This window comes from Argopecten irradians, chromosome 6 (genome assembly GCF_041381155.1).
Source record: "Argopecten irradians isolate NY chromosome 6, Ai_NY, whole genome shotgun sequence".
NCBI classification, from domain to species: Eukaryota; Metazoa; Mollusca; class Bivalvia; order Pectinida; family Pectinidae; genus Argopecten; species Argopecten irradians.
In genome coordinates this window covers 41,075,234-41,093,231 of record NC_091139.1, presented here as the reverse complement: position 1 = coordinate 41,093,231, position 17,998 = coordinate 41,075,234, and the positions used below count along the sequence as shown (strand labels likewise).

Genomic DNA, 17,998 nt, shown 5'->3' with positions numbered 1-17,998 from the left:
TGTGTCAGTATCAGTTATGTGTAGTAAGTACAATGGTACAGTTCATGTAGTGTTAGTACAATGGTCAGTATCAGTTATGTAGTGTAAGTACAACAGTCAGTATCAGTAATGTGGTGTTAGTACAATGGTCAGTATCAGTTATGTAGTGTTAGTACAATGGTCAGTATCAGTTACGTGGTGGTCAGTATCAGTTACAATGGTCAGTGGTCTATCAGTTATGTAGTGTTAGTACAATGGTCAGTATCAGTTATGTGGTGTTAGTACAATGGTCAGTATCAGTTATGTGGTGTTATAGTTTACAATGTATCAGTCAGTATCAGTTATGTGGTGTTAGTACAATGGTCAGTATCAGTTATGTAGTGTTAGTACAACGGTCAGTATCAGTTATGTAGTGTTAGTACAACGGTCAGTATTAGTAGTGTTGTACAATGGTCAGTATCAGTTATGTGGTGTTAGTACAATGGTCAGTATCAGTTATGTAGTGTTAGTACAATGGTCAGTATCAGTTATGTGGTGTTAGTACAACGGTCAGTATCAGTTATGTAGTGTTAGTACAAATGGTCAGTATCAGTTATGTGTGTTAGTACAACGGTCAGTATCAGTTATGTAGTGTTAGTACAATCGGTGGTCAGTATCAGTTATGTGGTGTTAGTACAATGGTCAGTATCAGTTATGTGGTGTTAGTACAATGGTCAGTATCAGTTATGTGGTGTTAGTACAATGGTCAGTATCAGTTATGTGGTGTTAGTACAATGGTCAGTATCAGTTATGTGGTGTTAGTACAATGGTCAGTATCAGTTATGTTATGTGTTAGTACAATGGTCAGTATCAGTTATGTGGTGTTAGTACAATGGTCAGTATCAGTAATCAGGCTATCAGTACAAGGTACAGGAGGAGCTTCCTCGTATCCTCCAATGTCTGTAGGTATAATCAATCAGGCTACAGTAGGTACAGGAGGAGCTTCCTCATACTCCAATGTCTGTAGGTATAATCAATCAGGCTACAGTAGGTACAGGAGGAGCTTCCTCATACTCCAATGTCTGTAGGTATAATCAATCAGGCTACAGTAGGTACAGGAGGAGCTTCCTCATCCTCCAATGTCTGTAGGTATAATCAATCAGGCTACAGTAGGTACAGGAGGAGCTTCCTCATACTCCAATGTCTGTAGGTATAATCAATCAGGCTACAGTAGGTACAGGAGGAGCTTCCTCATACTCCAATGTCTGTAGGTATAATCAATCAGGCTACAGTAGGTACAGGAGGAGCTTCCTCTATCAATGTCTGTAGGTATAATCAATCAGGCTACAGTAGGTACAGGAGGAGCTTCCTCATACTCCAATGTCTGTAGGTATAATCAATCAGGCTACAGTAGGTACAGGAGGAGCTTCCTCATACTCCAATGTCTGTAGGTATAATCAATCAGGCTACAGTAGGTACAGGAGGAGCTTCCTCATACTCCAATGTCTGTAGGTATAATCAATCAGGCTACAGTAGGTACAGGAGGAGCTTCCTCATACTCCAATGTCTGTAGGTATAATCAATCAGGCTACAGTAGGTACAGGAGGAGCTTCCTCGTACTCCAATGTCTGTAGGTATAATCAATCAGGCTACAGTAGGTACAGGAGGAGCTTCCTCTACCCTCCAAGTCTGTAGGTATAATCAATCAGGCTACAGTAGGTACAGGAGGAGCTTCCTCATACTCCAATGTCTGTAGGTATAATCAATCAGGCTACAGTAGGTACAGGAGGAGCTTCCTCATACTCCAATGTCTGTAGGTATAATCAATCAGGCTACAGTAGGTACAGGAGGAGCTTCCTCATACCTCCAATGTCTGTAGGTATAATCAATCAGGCTACAGTAGGTACAGGAGGAGCTTCCTCGTACTCCAATGTCTGTAGGTATAATCAATCAGGCTACAGTAGGTACAGGAGGAGCTTCCTCATACTCCAATGTCTGTAGGTATAATCAATCAGGCTACAGTAGGTACAGGAGGAGCTTCCTCATACTCCAATGTCTGTAGGTATAATCAATCAGGCCACAGTAGGTACAGGAGGAGCTTCCTCATACTCCAATGTCTGTAGGTATAATCAATCAGGCTACAGTAGGTACAGGAGGAGCTTCCTCATACTCCAATGTCTGTAGGTATAATCAATCAGGCTACAGTAGGTACAGGAGGAGCTTCCTCGTACTCCAATGTCTGTAGGTATAATCAATCAGGCTACAGTAGGTACAGGAGGAGCTTCCTCATACTCCAATGTCTGTAGGTATAATCAATCAGGCTACAGTAGGTACAGGAGGAGCTTCCTCATACTCCAATGTCTGTAGGTATAATCAATCAGGCTACAGTAGGTACAGGAGGAGCTTCCTCTACTCCAATGTCTGTAGTATAATCAATCAGGCTACAGTAGGTACAGGAGGAGCTTCCTCATACTCCAATGTCTGTAGGTATAATCAATCAGGCTACAGTAGGTACAGGAGGAGCTTCCTCGTACTCCAATGTCTGTAGGTATAATCAATCAGGCTACAGTAGGTACAGGAGGAGCTTCCTCATACTCCAATGTCTGTAGGTATAATCAATCAGGCTACAGTAGGTACAGGAGGAGCTTCCTCATACTCCAATGTCTGTAGGTATAATCAATCAGGCTACAGTAGGTACAGGAGGAGCTTCCTCGTACTCCAATGTCTGTAGGTATAATCAATCAGGCTACAGTAGGTACAGGAGGAGCTTCCTCATACTCCAATGTCTGTAGGTATAATCAATCAGGCTACAGTAGGTACAGGAGGAGCTTCCTCATACTCCAATGTCTGTAGGTATAATCAATCAGGCTACAGTAGGTACAGGAGGAGCTTCCTCATACTCCAATGTCTGTAGGTATAATCAATCAGGCTACAGTAGGTACAGGAGGAGCTTCCTCATACTCCAATGTCTGTAGGTATAATCAATCAGGCTACAGTAGGTACAGGAGGAGCTTCCTCATACTCCAATGTCTGTAGGTATAATCAATCAGGCTACAGTAGGTACAGGAGGAGCTTCCTCATACTCCAATGTCTGTAGGTATAATCAATCAGGCTACAGTAGGTACAGGAGGAGCTTCCTCATCCTCCAATGTCTGTAGGTATAATCAATCAGGCTACAGTAGGTACAGGAGGAGCTTCCTCATACTCCAATGTCTGTAGGTATAATCAATCAGGCTACAGTAGGTACAGGAGGAGCTTCCTCATACTCCAATGTCTGTAGGTATAATCAATCAGGCTACAGTAGGTACAGGAGGAGCTTCCTCATACTCCAATGTCTGTAGGTATAATCAATCAGGCTACAGTAGGTACAGGAGGAGCTTCCTCATACTCCAATGTCTGTAGGTATAATCAATCAGGCTACAGTAGGTACAGGAGGAGCTTCCTCATACTCCAATGTCTGTAGGTATAATCAATCAGGCTACAGTAGGTACAGGAGGAGCTTCCTCATACTCCAATGTCTGTAGGTATAATCAATCAGGCTACAGTAGGTACAGGAGGAGCTTCCTCATACTCCAATGTCTGTAGGTATAATCAATCAGGCTACAGTAGGTACAGGAGGAGCTTCCTCATACTCCAATGTCTGTAGGTATAATCAATCAGGCTACAGTAGGTACAGGAGGAGCTTCCTCATCCTCCAATGTCTGTAGGTATAATCAATCAGGCTACAGTAGGTACAGGAGGAGCTTCCTCATCTACTCCAATGTCTGTAGGTATAATCAATCAGGCTACAGTAGGTACAGGAGGAGCTTCCTCATACTCCAATGTCTGTAGGTATAATCAATCAGGCTACAGTAGGTACAGGAGGAGCTTCCTCATACTCCAATGTCTGTAGGTATAATCAATCAGGCTACAGTAGGTACAGGAGGAGCTTCCTCATACTCCAATGTCTGTAGGTATAATCAATCAGGCTACAGTAGGTACAGGAGGAGCTTCCTCGTACTCCAATGTCTGTAGGTATAATCAATCAGGCTACAGTAGGTACAGGAGGAGCTTCCTCATACTCCAATGTCTGTAGGTATAATCAATCAGGCTACAGTAGGTACAGGAGGAGCTTCCTCATACTCCAATGTCTGTAGGTATAATCAATCAGGCTACAGTAGGTACAGGAGGAGCTTCCTCATACTCCAATGTCTGTAGGTATAATCAATCAGGCTACAGTAGGTACAGGAGGAGCTTCCTCGTACTCCAATGTCTGTAGGTATAATCAATCAGGCTACAGTAGGTACAGGAGGAGCTTCCTCATACTCCAATGTCTGTAGGTATAATCAATCAGGCTACAGTAGGTACAGGAGGAGCTTCCTCGTACTCCAATGTCTGTAGGTATAATCAAGTCAGGCTACAGTAGGTACAGGAGGAGCTTCCTCGTACTCCAATGTCTGTAGGTATAATCAATCAGGCTACAGTAGGTACAGGAGGAGCTTCCTCGTACTCCAATGTCTGTAGGTATAATCAATCAGGCTACAGTAGGTACAGGAGGAGCTTCCTCGTACTCCAATGTCTGTAGGTATAATCAATCAGGCTACAGTAGGTACAGGAGGAGCTTCCTCATACTCCAATGTCTGTAGGTATAATCAATCAGGCTACAGTAGGTACAGGAGGAGCTTCCTCATACTCCAATGTCTGTAGGTATAATCAATCAGGCTACAGTAGGTACAGGAGGAGCTTCCTCATACTCCAATGTCTGTAGGTATAATCAATCAGGCTACAGTAGGTACAGGAGGAGCTTCCTCATACTCCAATGTCTGTAGGTATAATCAATCAGGCTACAGTAGGTACAGGAGGAGCTTCCTCATACTCCAATGTCTGTAGGTATAATCAATCAGGCTACAGTAGGTACAGGAGGAGCTTCCTCATACTCCAATGTCTGTAGGTATAATCAATCAGGCTACAGTAGGTACAGGAGGAGCTTCCTCATACTCCAATGTCTGTAGGTATAATCAATCAGGCTACAGTAGGTACAGGAGGAGCTTCCTCATACTCCAATGTCTGTAGGTATAATCAATCAGGCTACAGTAGGTACAGGAGGAGCTTCCTCATACTCCAATGTCTGTAGGTATAATCAATCAGGCTACAGTAGGTACAGGAGGAGCTTCCTCATACTCCAATGTCTGTAGGTATAATCAATCAGGCTACAGTAGGTACAGGAGGAGCTTCCTCATACTCCAATGTCTGTAGGTATAATCAATCAGGCTACAGTAGGTACAGGAGGAGCTTCCTCATACTCCAATGTCTGTAGGTATAATCAATCAGGCTACAGTAGGTACAGGAGGAGCTTCCTCATACTCCAATGTCTGTAGGTATAATCAATCAGGCTACAGTGGTAAGAGGCTTCTCCAGTAGTTAGGTACAGGAGGAGCTTCCTCATACTCCAATGTCTGTAGGTATAATCAATCAGGCTACAGTAGGTACAGGAGGAGCTTCCTCATACTCCAATGTCTGTAGGTATAATCAATCAGGCTACAGTAGGTACAGGAGGAGCTTCCTCATACTCCAATGTCTGTAGGTATAATCAATCAGGCTACAGTAGGTACAGGAGGAGCTTCCTCATCCTCCAATGTCTGTAGGTATAATCAATCAGGCTACAGTAGGTACAGGAGGAGCTTCCTCATACTCCAATGTCTGTAGGTATAATCAATCAGGCTACAGTAGGTACAGGAGGAGCTTCCTCATCCTCCAATGTCTGTAGGTATAATCAATCATCAGGCTACAGTAGGTACAGGAGGAGCTTCCTCGTACTCCAATGTCTGTAGGTATAATCAATCAGGCTACAGTAGGTACAGGAGGAGCTTCCTCATACTCCAATGTCTGTAGGTATAATCAATCAGGCTACAGTAGGTACAGGAGGAGCTTCCTCGTACTCCAATGTCTGTAGGTATAATCAATCAGGCTACAGTAGGTACAGGAGGAGCTTCCTCGTACTCCAATGTCTGTATGTATAATCAATCAGGCCACAGTAGGTACAGAGAGGAGCTTCCTCATACTCCAATGTCTGTAGGTATAATCAATCAGGCTACAGTAGGTACAGGAGGAGCTTCCTCATACTCCAATGTCTGTAGGTATAATCAATCAGGCTATTGTAGGTACAGGAGGAGCTTCCTCATACTCCAATGTCTGTAGGTATAATCAATCAGGCTACAGTAGGTACAGGAGGAGCTTCCTCATACTCCAATGTCTGTAGGTATAATCAATCAGGCTACAGTAGGTACAGGAGGAGCTTCCTCATACTCCAATGTCTGTAGGTATAATCAATCAGGCTACAGTAGGTACAGGAGGAGCTTCCTCATCCTCCAATGTCTGTAGGTATAATCAATCAGGCTACAGTAGGTACAGGAGAGCTTCCTCATCTCCAATGTCTGTAGGTATAATCAATCAGGCTACAGTGGTACAGGAGGAGCTTCCTCATACTCCAATGTCTGTAGGTATAATCAATCAGGCCATGGTAGGTACAGGAGGAGCTTCCTCATCCTCCAATGTCTGTAGGTATAATCAATCAGGCTCAGTGGTACAGGAGGAGCTTCCTCATACTCCAATGTCTGTAGGTATAATCAATCAGGCCATGGTAGGTACAGGATGAGCTTCCTCATTCCAATGTCTGTAGGTATAATCAATCAGGCTACAGTAGGTACAGGAGGAGCTTCCTCATACTCCAATGTCTGTAGGTATAATCAATCAGGCTACAGTAGGTACAGGAGGAGCTTCCTCATACTCCAATGTCTGTAGGTATAATCAATCAGGCTACAGTGTAGGTACAGGAGGAGCTTCCTCATACTCCAATGTCTGTAGGTATAATCAATCAGGCTACAGTAGGTACAGGAGGAGCTTCCTCATACTCCAATGTCTGTAGGTATAATCAATCAGGCTACAGTAGGTACAGGAGGAGCTTCCTCATACTCCAATGTCTGTAGGTATAATCAATCAGGCTACAGTAGGTACAGGAGGAGCTTCCTCGTACTCCAATGTCTGTAGGTATAATCAATCAGGCTACAGTAGGTACAGGAGGAGCTTCCTCGTACTCCAATGTCTGTAGGTATAATCAATCAGGCTACAGTAGGTACAGGAGGAGCTTCCTCGTACTCCAATGTCTGTAGGTATAATCAATCAGGCTACAGTAGGTACAGGAGGAGCTTCCTCATACTCCAATGTCTGTAGGTATAATCAATCAGGCTACAGTAGGTACAGGAGGAGCTTCCTCATACTCCAATGTCTGTAGGTATAATCAATCAGGCTACAGTAGGTACAGGAGGAGCTTCCTCATCCTCCAATGTCTGTAGGTATAATCAATCAGGCTACAGTAGGTACAGGAGGAGCTTCCTCATACTCCAATGTCTGTAGGTATAATCAATCAGGCTACAGTGGGTACAGGAGGAGCTTCCTCATACTCCAATGTCTGTAGGTATAATCAATCAGGCCATGGTAGGTACAGGATGAGCTTCCTCATCCTCCAATGTCTGTAGGTATAATCAATCAGGCTACAGTAGGTACAGGAGGAGCTTCCTCATACTCCAATGTCTGTAGGTATAATCAATCAGGCTACAGTAGGTACAGGAGGAGCTTCCTCATACTCCAATGTCTGTAGGTATAATCAATCAGGCTACAGTAGGTACAGGAGGAGCTTCCTCATACCCCAATGTCTGTAGGTATAATCAATCAGGCTACAGTAGGTACAGGAGGAGCTTCCTCATCCTCCAATGTCTGTAGGTATAATCAATCAGGCTACAGTAGGTACAGGAGGAGCTTCCTCGTACTCCAATGTCTGTAGGTATAATCAATCAGGCTACAGTAGGTACAGGAGGAGCTTCCTCATACTCTTAAACATTTAATCAAAGCAGTTTTAGAAATAAGAAGTTGTGTAATTTGCTAATGCTATTAACCAAACAAAAAGGGGGTGGTAGGCGAGTGGTTAAGATGTCCTGATATATTTCTATAAGCACTCCACCTCTGGGCCGCGAGTTTTAGTCCTATATGGGGAGATGGTTTTTAGGCTATTCTTAAATCACCTTTTGTCCATCGTTCATAGTGTGTTCGTAAACAATTTACATTTTCGACTCCTTCTCCAAAACTGCTGAAGCAAATTCAATCAAAATAGTGAATTATATGGCCCCAACTTCCCAACCCCCCAGGGAGTTGTGGGATGGGCCAAAAGGGGTAAAAGTGACTAAAATTTCAAAAATCTTTTTTTTCCACAGTTGTTGTAGAATCAAATGCTCTTCATAGATTGAAAGGTCTCAAGGCCCTCTACAAAAATTGTGAATTTCATGGCCCTGGGGTCTCAGATTTTCCCCTAGGGAGGGGGTCAAATTTACTACAGTTTATAAAGGAAAAAAAACCAGTGATGAACATTATTTGCTCAATTTTCATAGGAAATGAGTCAACTTTGGTTAGAATTATTAGCCTTAGATAGCAGATTACGTAACATCATATAAATATAGGTCCTAGCTGACCCCAGGGGCCAGAGGGGCGGGGTCAAAATAGCTAAAATTTCAAAAATCTTCTTCTGAATTGAAAGATATGATGGAACCAAATACTCTTCATAAATTAAAAGGCCTCAAGTCCCTCTACAATATTTGTGGCCATGGGGTTGCAGATTTTTCCCTGGGGAGGGGGCCTCTTGTGTCCAGGTACTCTGGTTTTCCTCTCACCAAACAAACCAAACCTTACTATACAGAAATTATTTTACCAGAGCACTTATTGTGAACTTTATGTACATGTATTATTAAAAGAAAAATATAGAATACCTTTGTAAAATTGCTTTTAACTATTATGTTAAGGCCATGGTTTTTTCCCAAATTACAGGGAAGCGTGATGTCAAGAACGTTCTTTGATACATATAGCGCTAACGAGGATGTTGCCATGATGAATTACCTGGACAGTATCCGAGTCGGACGAATCCTGATATTTACAATCAAGGTACATAATCTATTAAGTCAAATGATCTTTTAAGGCCTGTCATTTATGTAAGTATCTCAAAAGTTTGAAATTCCTATTACAGTAGCATTACTTACTGTGAATCCTGACTTAACTGATACCATGAATGCTATAAAGTTTGATGCTGGGTTAGCACCGTCTCTGTTCTTGTAATGTTTGTAATTAGGATTCTGTAGGGAGATGACTTCATCTCAGTTTGAAAACTTTTGCCAAATCCCATTGTGATATATTACAATAAAATATTTTCAAATAAAATAATATCTGTCTGCAATAATGCTAGAACATGATAACCATGGTCAAATGTCACATGATGGTTTGAATCAAATGATTGAAGTGGTTGACAACATCAGATTTCACTCAGATGTAAATGTTAAGCAGAGTCTAGAAGTCTACAGCTTTTTACTGCCTAGTTTTTGGTATCCAAATATTCTGCATTCTACCACATTTTCAACTTTGAAAAAAGATGTCTATACAATTGATATCATCACATGTAGGATGAGGTTTCTCTGTTACTGTTTAATGTCTGCATTTGTGTCCTGTAGGATGAGGGTTCTCTGTCCTTGAAGGCTCCTGCTCGTCAGTATCTGGCCGACATGGGCAGTGAGAAGATAGAATTCCTCGGATACAGAGACACCTGGTGCTTTGTCACCGTGAAGGGAAAAGGTAACTTAGAGACATTTTACACCTGTAAATTCTGATCTGTATCTTTGTTAGTGACCGGTTTACATTCTACAGGAGTCTGAACGGAAAAGATAAGATCACTCTAAAACATCTAAAGCATTGTCTTGGGTTGGAGGTAGTTTCACATCTGTAAATTCTTACCTATAACTTTGAATTTTGTAAGGATCTGATGTCTGTGATCACAATTTTAACATTCAGAATTTTTTTTTCTATTTACATGTGTGTATAGTTTGTATTGGCATATTTCTAGTTTTGTTTTAAGTCAGTAAGTATTAAAACAATTAAATGGTCATTTCATATACAATGATTCATATTCATATGATTAGATATTTCAACCAAGAGAATTTTTGGGTTGTATGATTTAATAACATCTTTGTTATTGCTCAGAAAAAATGTTTGGATAAAGCAAGATACGATATTTCCATTGTGTGTTTGGAAGGTTTTAGCAGATTGGTTTGTGTTACAGGGAAAGTGATAAGTGAGTCTCATGCAAAGTCACCAGATATATCTACATGGGCAGAAAAAATCTCGCTTCAGACCAAGATTCCTCTCGTGGCAGTGAAGGGTATGTTAAAATAGCATACATTTCTGATAAAAAACAACATTTACAGCAGAAAAGCTACAAATTGTCAGTAAATCAATATTATGATGGCTACCAGTGAAGGGTATGTGAAAAAAGCACAAATTTCTGATAAAAAACAACATTTACAGCAGAAAAGCTGCAAATGGTCAGTAAATCAATATTATGATGGCTACCAGTGAAGGGTATGTGAAAATAGCACACATTTCTGATAAAAAACAACATTTACAGCAGAAAAGCAACAAATTGTCAGTAAATCAATATTATGATTGCTGCCAGTGAAGGGTATGTGAAAATAACACACATTTCTGATAAAAAACAACATTTACAGCAGAAAAGCAACAAATTGTCAGTAAATCAATATTATGATTGCTGCCAGTGAAGGGTATGTGAAAATAGCATCCTTCTGTTTACAGAGAGTGAATGTCCGTAATAAGAACCCTTCTGTTTACAGAAAGTGAATGTCCGTAATAAGAACCCTTCTGTTTACAGAGAGTGAATGTCCGTAATAAGAACCCTTCTGTTTACAGAGATTGGATGTCCGTAAAAGAACCCTTCTGTTTACAGAGAGTGAATGTCCGTAATAAGAACCCTTCTGTTTACAGAGAGTGAATGTCCGTAATAAGAACCCTTCTGTTTACAGAGAGTGAATGTCCGTAATAAGAACCCTTCTGTTTACAGAGAGTGAATGTCCGTAATAAGAACCCTTCTGTTTACAGAAAGTGAATGTCCGTAATAAGAACCCTTCTGTTTACAGAAAGTGAATGTCTGTAATAAGAATCCTTCTGTTTACAGAGAGTGAATGTCCGTAATAAGAACCCTTCTGTTTACAGAGAGTGAATGTCCGTAATAAGAACCCTTCTGTTTACAGAAAGTGAATGTCCTTAATAAGAATCCTTCTGTTTACAGAAAGTGAATGTCCTTGGCCAGACACTCCAGAAAACAAGAGACGACAGACGTTCTGTAACAAGTTTGAGGGATATGGACCTACATGTAGCTGTACAGATCCACACTCCATCACATTCTCACCTAACCCAGTCAGTATAACTATTAAATGACTCACATTTATACATCTGTAACAAGTTTGAGGGATATGGACCTACATGTAGCTGTACAGATCCACAATCCATCACTTTCTCACCTAACCCAGTCAGTATAACTATTAAATGACTCACATTTATACATCTGTAACAAGTTTGAGGGATATGGACCTACATGTAGCTGTACAGATCCACAATCCATCACATTCTCACCTAACCCAGTCAGTATAACTATTAAATGACTCACATTTATACATCTGTAACAAGTTTGAGGGATATGGACCTACATGTAGCTGTACAGATCCACAATCCATCACATTCTCACCTAACCCAGTCAGTATAACTATTAAATGACTCACATTTATACATCTGTAACAAGTTTGAGGGATATGGACCTACATGTAGCTGTACAGATCCACAATCCATCACATTCTCACCTAACCCAGTCAGTATAACTATTAAATGACTCACATTTATACATTTTCTCAAGTGTTTTTAGCAATTTATTAATCTACACAATATGCATGTATTAAAAATATTAAAGTCATGAAATTGGAATTGATATTGCCTCTGCTCAGTTACATGCTTCAAGTAGCACCTACATGTAGCTGTACAGATCCACAATCCATCACTTTCTCACCTAACCCAGTCAGTATAACTATTAAATGACTCACATTTATACATCTGTAACAAGTTTGAGGGATATGGACCTACATGTAGCTGTACAGATCCACAATCCATCACATTCTCACCTAACCCAGTCAGTATAACTATTAAATGACTCACATTTATACATCTGTAACAAGTTTGAGGGATATGGACCTACATGTAGCTGTACAGATCCACAATCCATCACTTTCTCACCTAACCCAGTCAGTATAACTATTAAATGACTCACATTTATACATCTGTAACAAGTTTGAGGGATATGGACCTACATGTAGCTGTACAGATCCACAATCCATCACATTCTCACCTAACCCAGTCAGTATAACTATTAAATGACTCACATTTATACATCTTAAAGCTCTTAAGGTTTCTGAGACTGTTACTGAGATGAATTGTTATGTTATATTCCCCAGAGAAGGCATTATAATGTTTTATTTTCATTATTTTTAGTTGGAGAACAACAATATAGCTGATGTACCTGTGGTAGTGATAGCCAGTAATCGCCCCTATTATCTATACAGGTGAGTGATTTATATTGTGTAAATAAGACTTTGAATTTCTAATGACTATTACAGAGTTATCTGCCCTTGTGGATAGTTACTAATTATTGTGTCATGTATCATGAGTGTCACGTCACATTTTTCAGATAAATTTCAGATAAAAATGAGTACACCGTATCACACTGGATACCTAACCTCAAGGGAGATAACTCTGTTATATGCAAAGACGGAATAGCTACTCCAAAATTTAAAATGGTGAAAACATAGTGATCAAATAAGACAGGCAACTTTTGTTGTTCAATATATAACTCAAGTCACAATTTTTATTTTATGCAATAAAAATATTTGAGGATATTTGAATGTTTTCTCCTTTCATAGAATGTTGCGTACTCTCCTGTCTACTCCCGGAGCCGACCCTAAAATGGTGACGGTGTTTATAGACGGGTATTACGAGGTAACTATTTATAGCTTAGTGGATAGGGACAGATCTCTTAAGGTTGGTTCAGAATGGCAAAAATACAGACACAACACATTACCACCTTTAAAGGTTATCACAAAAAATATCAAATCAAAACAAACCTGGATCATAATTAATTTGTCATATAGATCCTTGTTAACTAGTATGTTATATATATATCATTATCTATGTTGGGATGTCAGTCAGTCACCATGGTAATCGTGACCGTCCAGTTCTCGCCACGTGGAGGCCTCCCATACAGAGAACCGTGCCAGGGCTCACACATTTACATGAATATTTTATATTGTAAGAAAATTTACAATAAAATTTATTTAAACAGCATTTTTTAGAATATAACAAATATTTCATTGGATTGTATAAGCTCATGGTTTAAGATGTATACTGACACAAGTTTATGTATAAAATACAATCTGGTAAAATATAAAGATACCTCTGTAAAATTTTGAAAATTTTCGGTAACACGTTTCATAAGGGACATTCATTACTAAGTCTAACCCACTGCTAAACTATATTATTCAACAGGTATTATAACATGATGCAGGTTTATTAGAAAAACGTGTCCAAACAACAAATATTTCAGAATAATCTATAAATCAATTCTAAGTTGTTTTACAAAAGTTTGGGCAAGAGGAAGGGAAGTAACTCTTTTCATCAAAATATACCATTTTTTGTTCCAGTCAGTCAATATGATGAAATTATGAATTAAAGAAATCACATGTAGAAAAATTACTTATATAATCCAATGATATTATTTTTTTTTGTATAAAAGCAAAAGAAACTCTAAATATATACATTAATGTACAATGTACATGTATTAGTAAATATTTTGACTGAAAATCATTGTGTGAGCCCCGTCATGATGATGATAATGATGAAGGTGGTGATGATGATAATGATGAAGGTGGTGATGATGATAATGATGAAGATAGTGATGATGATAATGATGAAGGTAGTGATGATTATAATGATGAAGGTAGTGATGATTATAATGATGAAGGTGATGATGATGATAATGATGAAGATGGTGATGATAATAATGAAGGTTGTGATGATGATAATGATGAAGTTGATGATGATGATAATGATGGAAGGTGGTGGTGATGATGATAATGATGAAGGTGGTGATGATGATGATAATGATGAAGGTGGTGTTGATGATAATGATGAAGGTGATGATGATGATAATGATGAAGGTGGTGATGATGATATTGATGAAGGTGATGATAATGATGAAGGTGGTGATGATGATAATGATGAAGGTGATGATGATGATGATGAAGGTGGTGATGATGATAATGATGAAGGTGGTGATGATGATAATGATGAAGGTGGTGATGATAATAATGATGAAGGTGGTGATGATTATAATGATGAAGGTAGTGATGATTATAATGATGAAGGTGGTGATGATGATAATGATGAAGGTGGTGTTGATGATAATGATGAAGGTGGTGATGATGATAATGATGAAGGTGGTGATGATGATAATGATGAAGATGGTGATGATAATAATGAAGGTTGTGATGATGATAATGATGAAGGTGATGATGATGATAATGATGAAGGTGATGATGATGATAATGATGAAGGTGATGATGATGATAATGATGAAGGTGGTGATGATGATAATGATGAAGGTAATGATGATTATAATGATGAAGGTGGTGATGATGATAATGATGAAGGTGGTGATGATGATAATGATGAAGGTGGTGATGATAATAATGATGGAAGGTGGTGGTGATGATATTGATGAAGGTGATGATAATGATGAAGGTGGTGATGATGATAATGATGAAGGTGATGATAATGATGAAGGTGGTGATGATTATAATGATGAAGGTGATGATGATGATGAAGGTGATGATGATGATGATAATGATGAAGGTGGTGATGATGATATTGATGAAGGTGATGATGATGATAATGATGAAGGTGGTGTTGATGATAATGATGAAGGTGATGATGATGATAATGATGAAGGTGGTGTTGATGATAATGATGAAGGTGATGATGATGATGAAGGTGGTGATGATGATAATGATGAAGGTGGTGATGATGATAATGATGAAGGTGGTGATGATGATAATGATGAAGGTGGTGATGATGATAATGATGAAGGTAATGATGATGATAATGATGAAGGTGGTGATGATGATAATGATGAAGGTGATGATGATGATAATGATGAAGGTGTTGATGATGATAATGATGAAGGTGATGATGATGATAATGATGAAGGTGATGATGATGATAATGATGAAGGTGATGATGATGATAATGATGAAGGTGATGATGATGATAATGATGAAGGTGGTGTGATGATAATGATGAACGTGATGATGATGATAATGATGAAGGTGATGATGATGATAATGATGAAGGTGGTGATGATGATAATGATGAAGGTGTGATGATGATAATGATGAAGGTAATGATGATGATAATGATGAAGGTGGTGTGATGATAATGATGAAGGTGATGATGATGATAATGATGAAGGTGATGATGATGATAATGATGAAGGTGGTGATGATGATAATGATGAAGGTGATGATGATGATAATGATGAAGGTGGTGATGATGATAATGATGAAGGTGATGATGATGATAATGATGAAGGTTGTGATGATGATAATGATGAAGGTGGTGATGATGATAATGATGAAGGTGATGATGATGATAATGATGAAGGTGGTGATGATGATAATGATGAAGGTGGTGATGATGATAATGATGAAGGTGGTGTTGATGATAATGATGAAAGTGGTGATGATGATAATGATGAAGGTGGTGTTGATGATAATGATGAAGGTATGATGATGATAATGATGAAGGTAATGATGATGATAATGATGAAGGTGATGATGATGATAATGATGAAGGTGATGATGATGATAATGATGAAGGTGGTGATGATGATAATGATGAAGGTGATGATGATAATGATGAAGGTTGTGATGATGATAATGATGAAGGTAATGATGATGATAATGATGAAGGTGGTGTTGATGATAATGATGAAGGTGATGATGATGATAATGATGAAGGTGATGATGATGATAATGATGAAGGTGATGATGATGATAATGATGAAGGTGGTGTTGATGATAATGATGAAGGTGATGATGATGATAATGATGAAGGTGTTGATGATGATAATGATGAAGGTAATGATGATGATAATGATGAAGGTGATGATGATGATAATGATGAAGGTGATGATGATGATAATGATGAAGGTGGTGATGATGATAATGATGAAGGTAATGATGATGATAATGATGAAGGTGATGATGATGATAATGATGAAGGTGATGATGATGATAATGATGAAGGTGGTGTTGATGATAATGATGAAGGTGATGATGATGATAATGATGAAGGTGGTGTTGATGATAATGATGAAGGTGATGATGATGATAATGATGAAGGTGATGATGATGATAATGATGAAGGTGATGATGATGATAATGATGAAGGTGATGATGATGATAATGATGAAGGTGGTGATGATGATAATGATGAAGGTGATGATGATGATAATGATGAAGGTTGTGATGATGATAATGATGAAGGTGATGATGATGATAATGATGAAGGTGGTGATGATGATAATGATGAAGTTGATGATGATGATAATGATGAAGGTGATGATGATGATAATGATGAAGGTGATGATGATGATAATGATGAAGGTGGTGTTGATGATAATGATGAAGGTGTGATGAATGATGATAATGATGATGATAGATGAGGTGATGATGATGATAATGATGAAGGTGATGATGATGATAATGATGAAGGTGGTGATGATGATAATGATGAAGGTGATGATGATGATAATGATGAAGAAGGTGGTGTTGATGATAATGATGAAGGTGATGATGATGATAATGATGAAGGTGTTGATGATGATAATGATGAAGGTAATGATGATGATAATGATGAAGGTGATGATGATGATAATGATGAAGGTGGTGATGATGATAATGATGAAGGTGATGATGATAATGATGAAGGTTGTGATGATGATAATGATGAAGGTGGTGATGATGATAATGATGAAGGTGATGATGATGATAATGATGAAGGTGGTGTTGATGATAATGATGAAGGTGATGATGATGATAATGATGAAGGTGGTGATGATGATAATGATGAAGATGGTGATGATAATAATGAAGGTTGTGATGATGATAATGATGAAGGTGATGATGATGATAATGATGAAGGTGATGATGATGATAATGATGAAGGTGTTGATGATGATAATGATGAAGGTGATGATGATGATAATGATGAAGGTGGTGATGATGATAATGATGAAGGTGGTGTTGATGATAATGATGAAGGTAATGATGATGATAATGATGAAGGTGGTGATGATGATAATGATGAAGGTGATGATGATGATAATGATGAAGGTGGTGATGATGATAATGATAGGAATAATGACATGAAATAAAAAGAAACAAAACTTCCACATTGTAAGCAATAACAAAAAGTATCATTGAGTATGAAAAACATATTATAAAAGAGTTTCAGAGCTTATATATCATTAAACACCTATAACTAGCTGAAACACATGTTAGTCTAGCTACTTCTACAAATCACATGCAAAGATTGGTGATGATGTTACGGATCAGTAAAATCTGTAATACCAATGGTACATACGGCAATTAAAGCTTATGGGTTAAAGAAGGAAAAATGTTATACATGTATATGAATAAATTGAGAAGCATAGAATTTTCATCCGATGAGATTAACCAACTCCATACACTCTCTCTGAACCTACACTTTTATCTATAAACAGGAGCCGCTCGCTGTTACAACATTGCTTGGCCTGAAAGGGATACAACATACACCCCTAGGGGCCAAGGCGGCTCGTATATCTCAGCATTATAAAGCTAGTCTTACTGCTATCTTTAACCTCTATATGGTAAGTACACAGGGGCCAGGCGGCTTGTATATCTCAGCATTATAAAGCTAGTCTTACTGCTATCTTTAACCTCTATATGGTAAGTACACAGGGGCCAAGGCGGCTCGTATTTCACAGCATTATAAAGCTAGTCTTACTGCTATCTTTAACCTCTATATGGTAAGT

At 38.8% G+C, this 17,998-nt stretch overlaps 1 protein-coding gene and 1 long non-coding RNA gene across 5 annotated transcripts in view; both read left to right on the top strand.

Moving 5' to 3' along the window:
- Positions 1–2,951: 2,951 nt before the first annotated feature.
- Positions 2,952–4,959, top strand: LOC138325901 (uncharacterized). The gene is made up of 4 exons (XR_011208837.1): positions 2,952–3,140; positions 3,629–3,689; positions 3,936–4,338; positions 4,401–4,959. It is a non-coding gene; the product is annotated as an uncharacterized lncRNA (long non-coding RNA).
- Positions 4,960–5,433: 474 nt separating this feature from the next.
- Positions 5,434–17,998, top strand: part of LOC138325900 (protein O-linked-mannose beta-1,2-N-acetylglucosaminyltransferase 1-like) — a 29,849-nt gene continuing 17,284 nt past the window's right edge. Inside the window, exons 1-11 of one of the 4 annotated variants that reach the window (XM_069271910.1) lie at positions 5,434–5,704; positions 5,830–6,342; positions 6,462–6,498; positions 7,229–7,313; positions 7,680–8,925; positions 9,486–9,606; positions 10,091–10,189; positions 11,114–11,241; positions 12,364–12,434; positions 12,792–12,867; positions 17,708–17,833. In XM_069271910.1, coding sequence (XP_069128011.1) covers positions 8,779–8,925; positions 9,486–9,606; positions 10,091–10,189; positions 11,114–11,241; positions 12,364–12,434; positions 12,792–12,867; positions 17,708–17,833 — 768 coding nt within the window. In that variant the 5' untranslated portion in view covers positions 5,434–5,704; positions 5,830–6,342; positions 6,462–6,498; positions 7,229–7,313; positions 7,680–8,778. Of the gene's footprint in view, positions 5,705–5,829; positions 6,343–6,461; positions 6,499–6,923; positions 8,926–9,485; positions 9,607–10,090; positions 10,190–11,113; positions 11,242–12,363; positions 12,435–12,791; positions 12,868–17,707; positions 17,834–17,998 lie in introns of those variants that run through there. The other 3 variants (XM_069271907.1, XM_069271909.1, XM_069271908.1) reach the window with 3 other exon arrangements.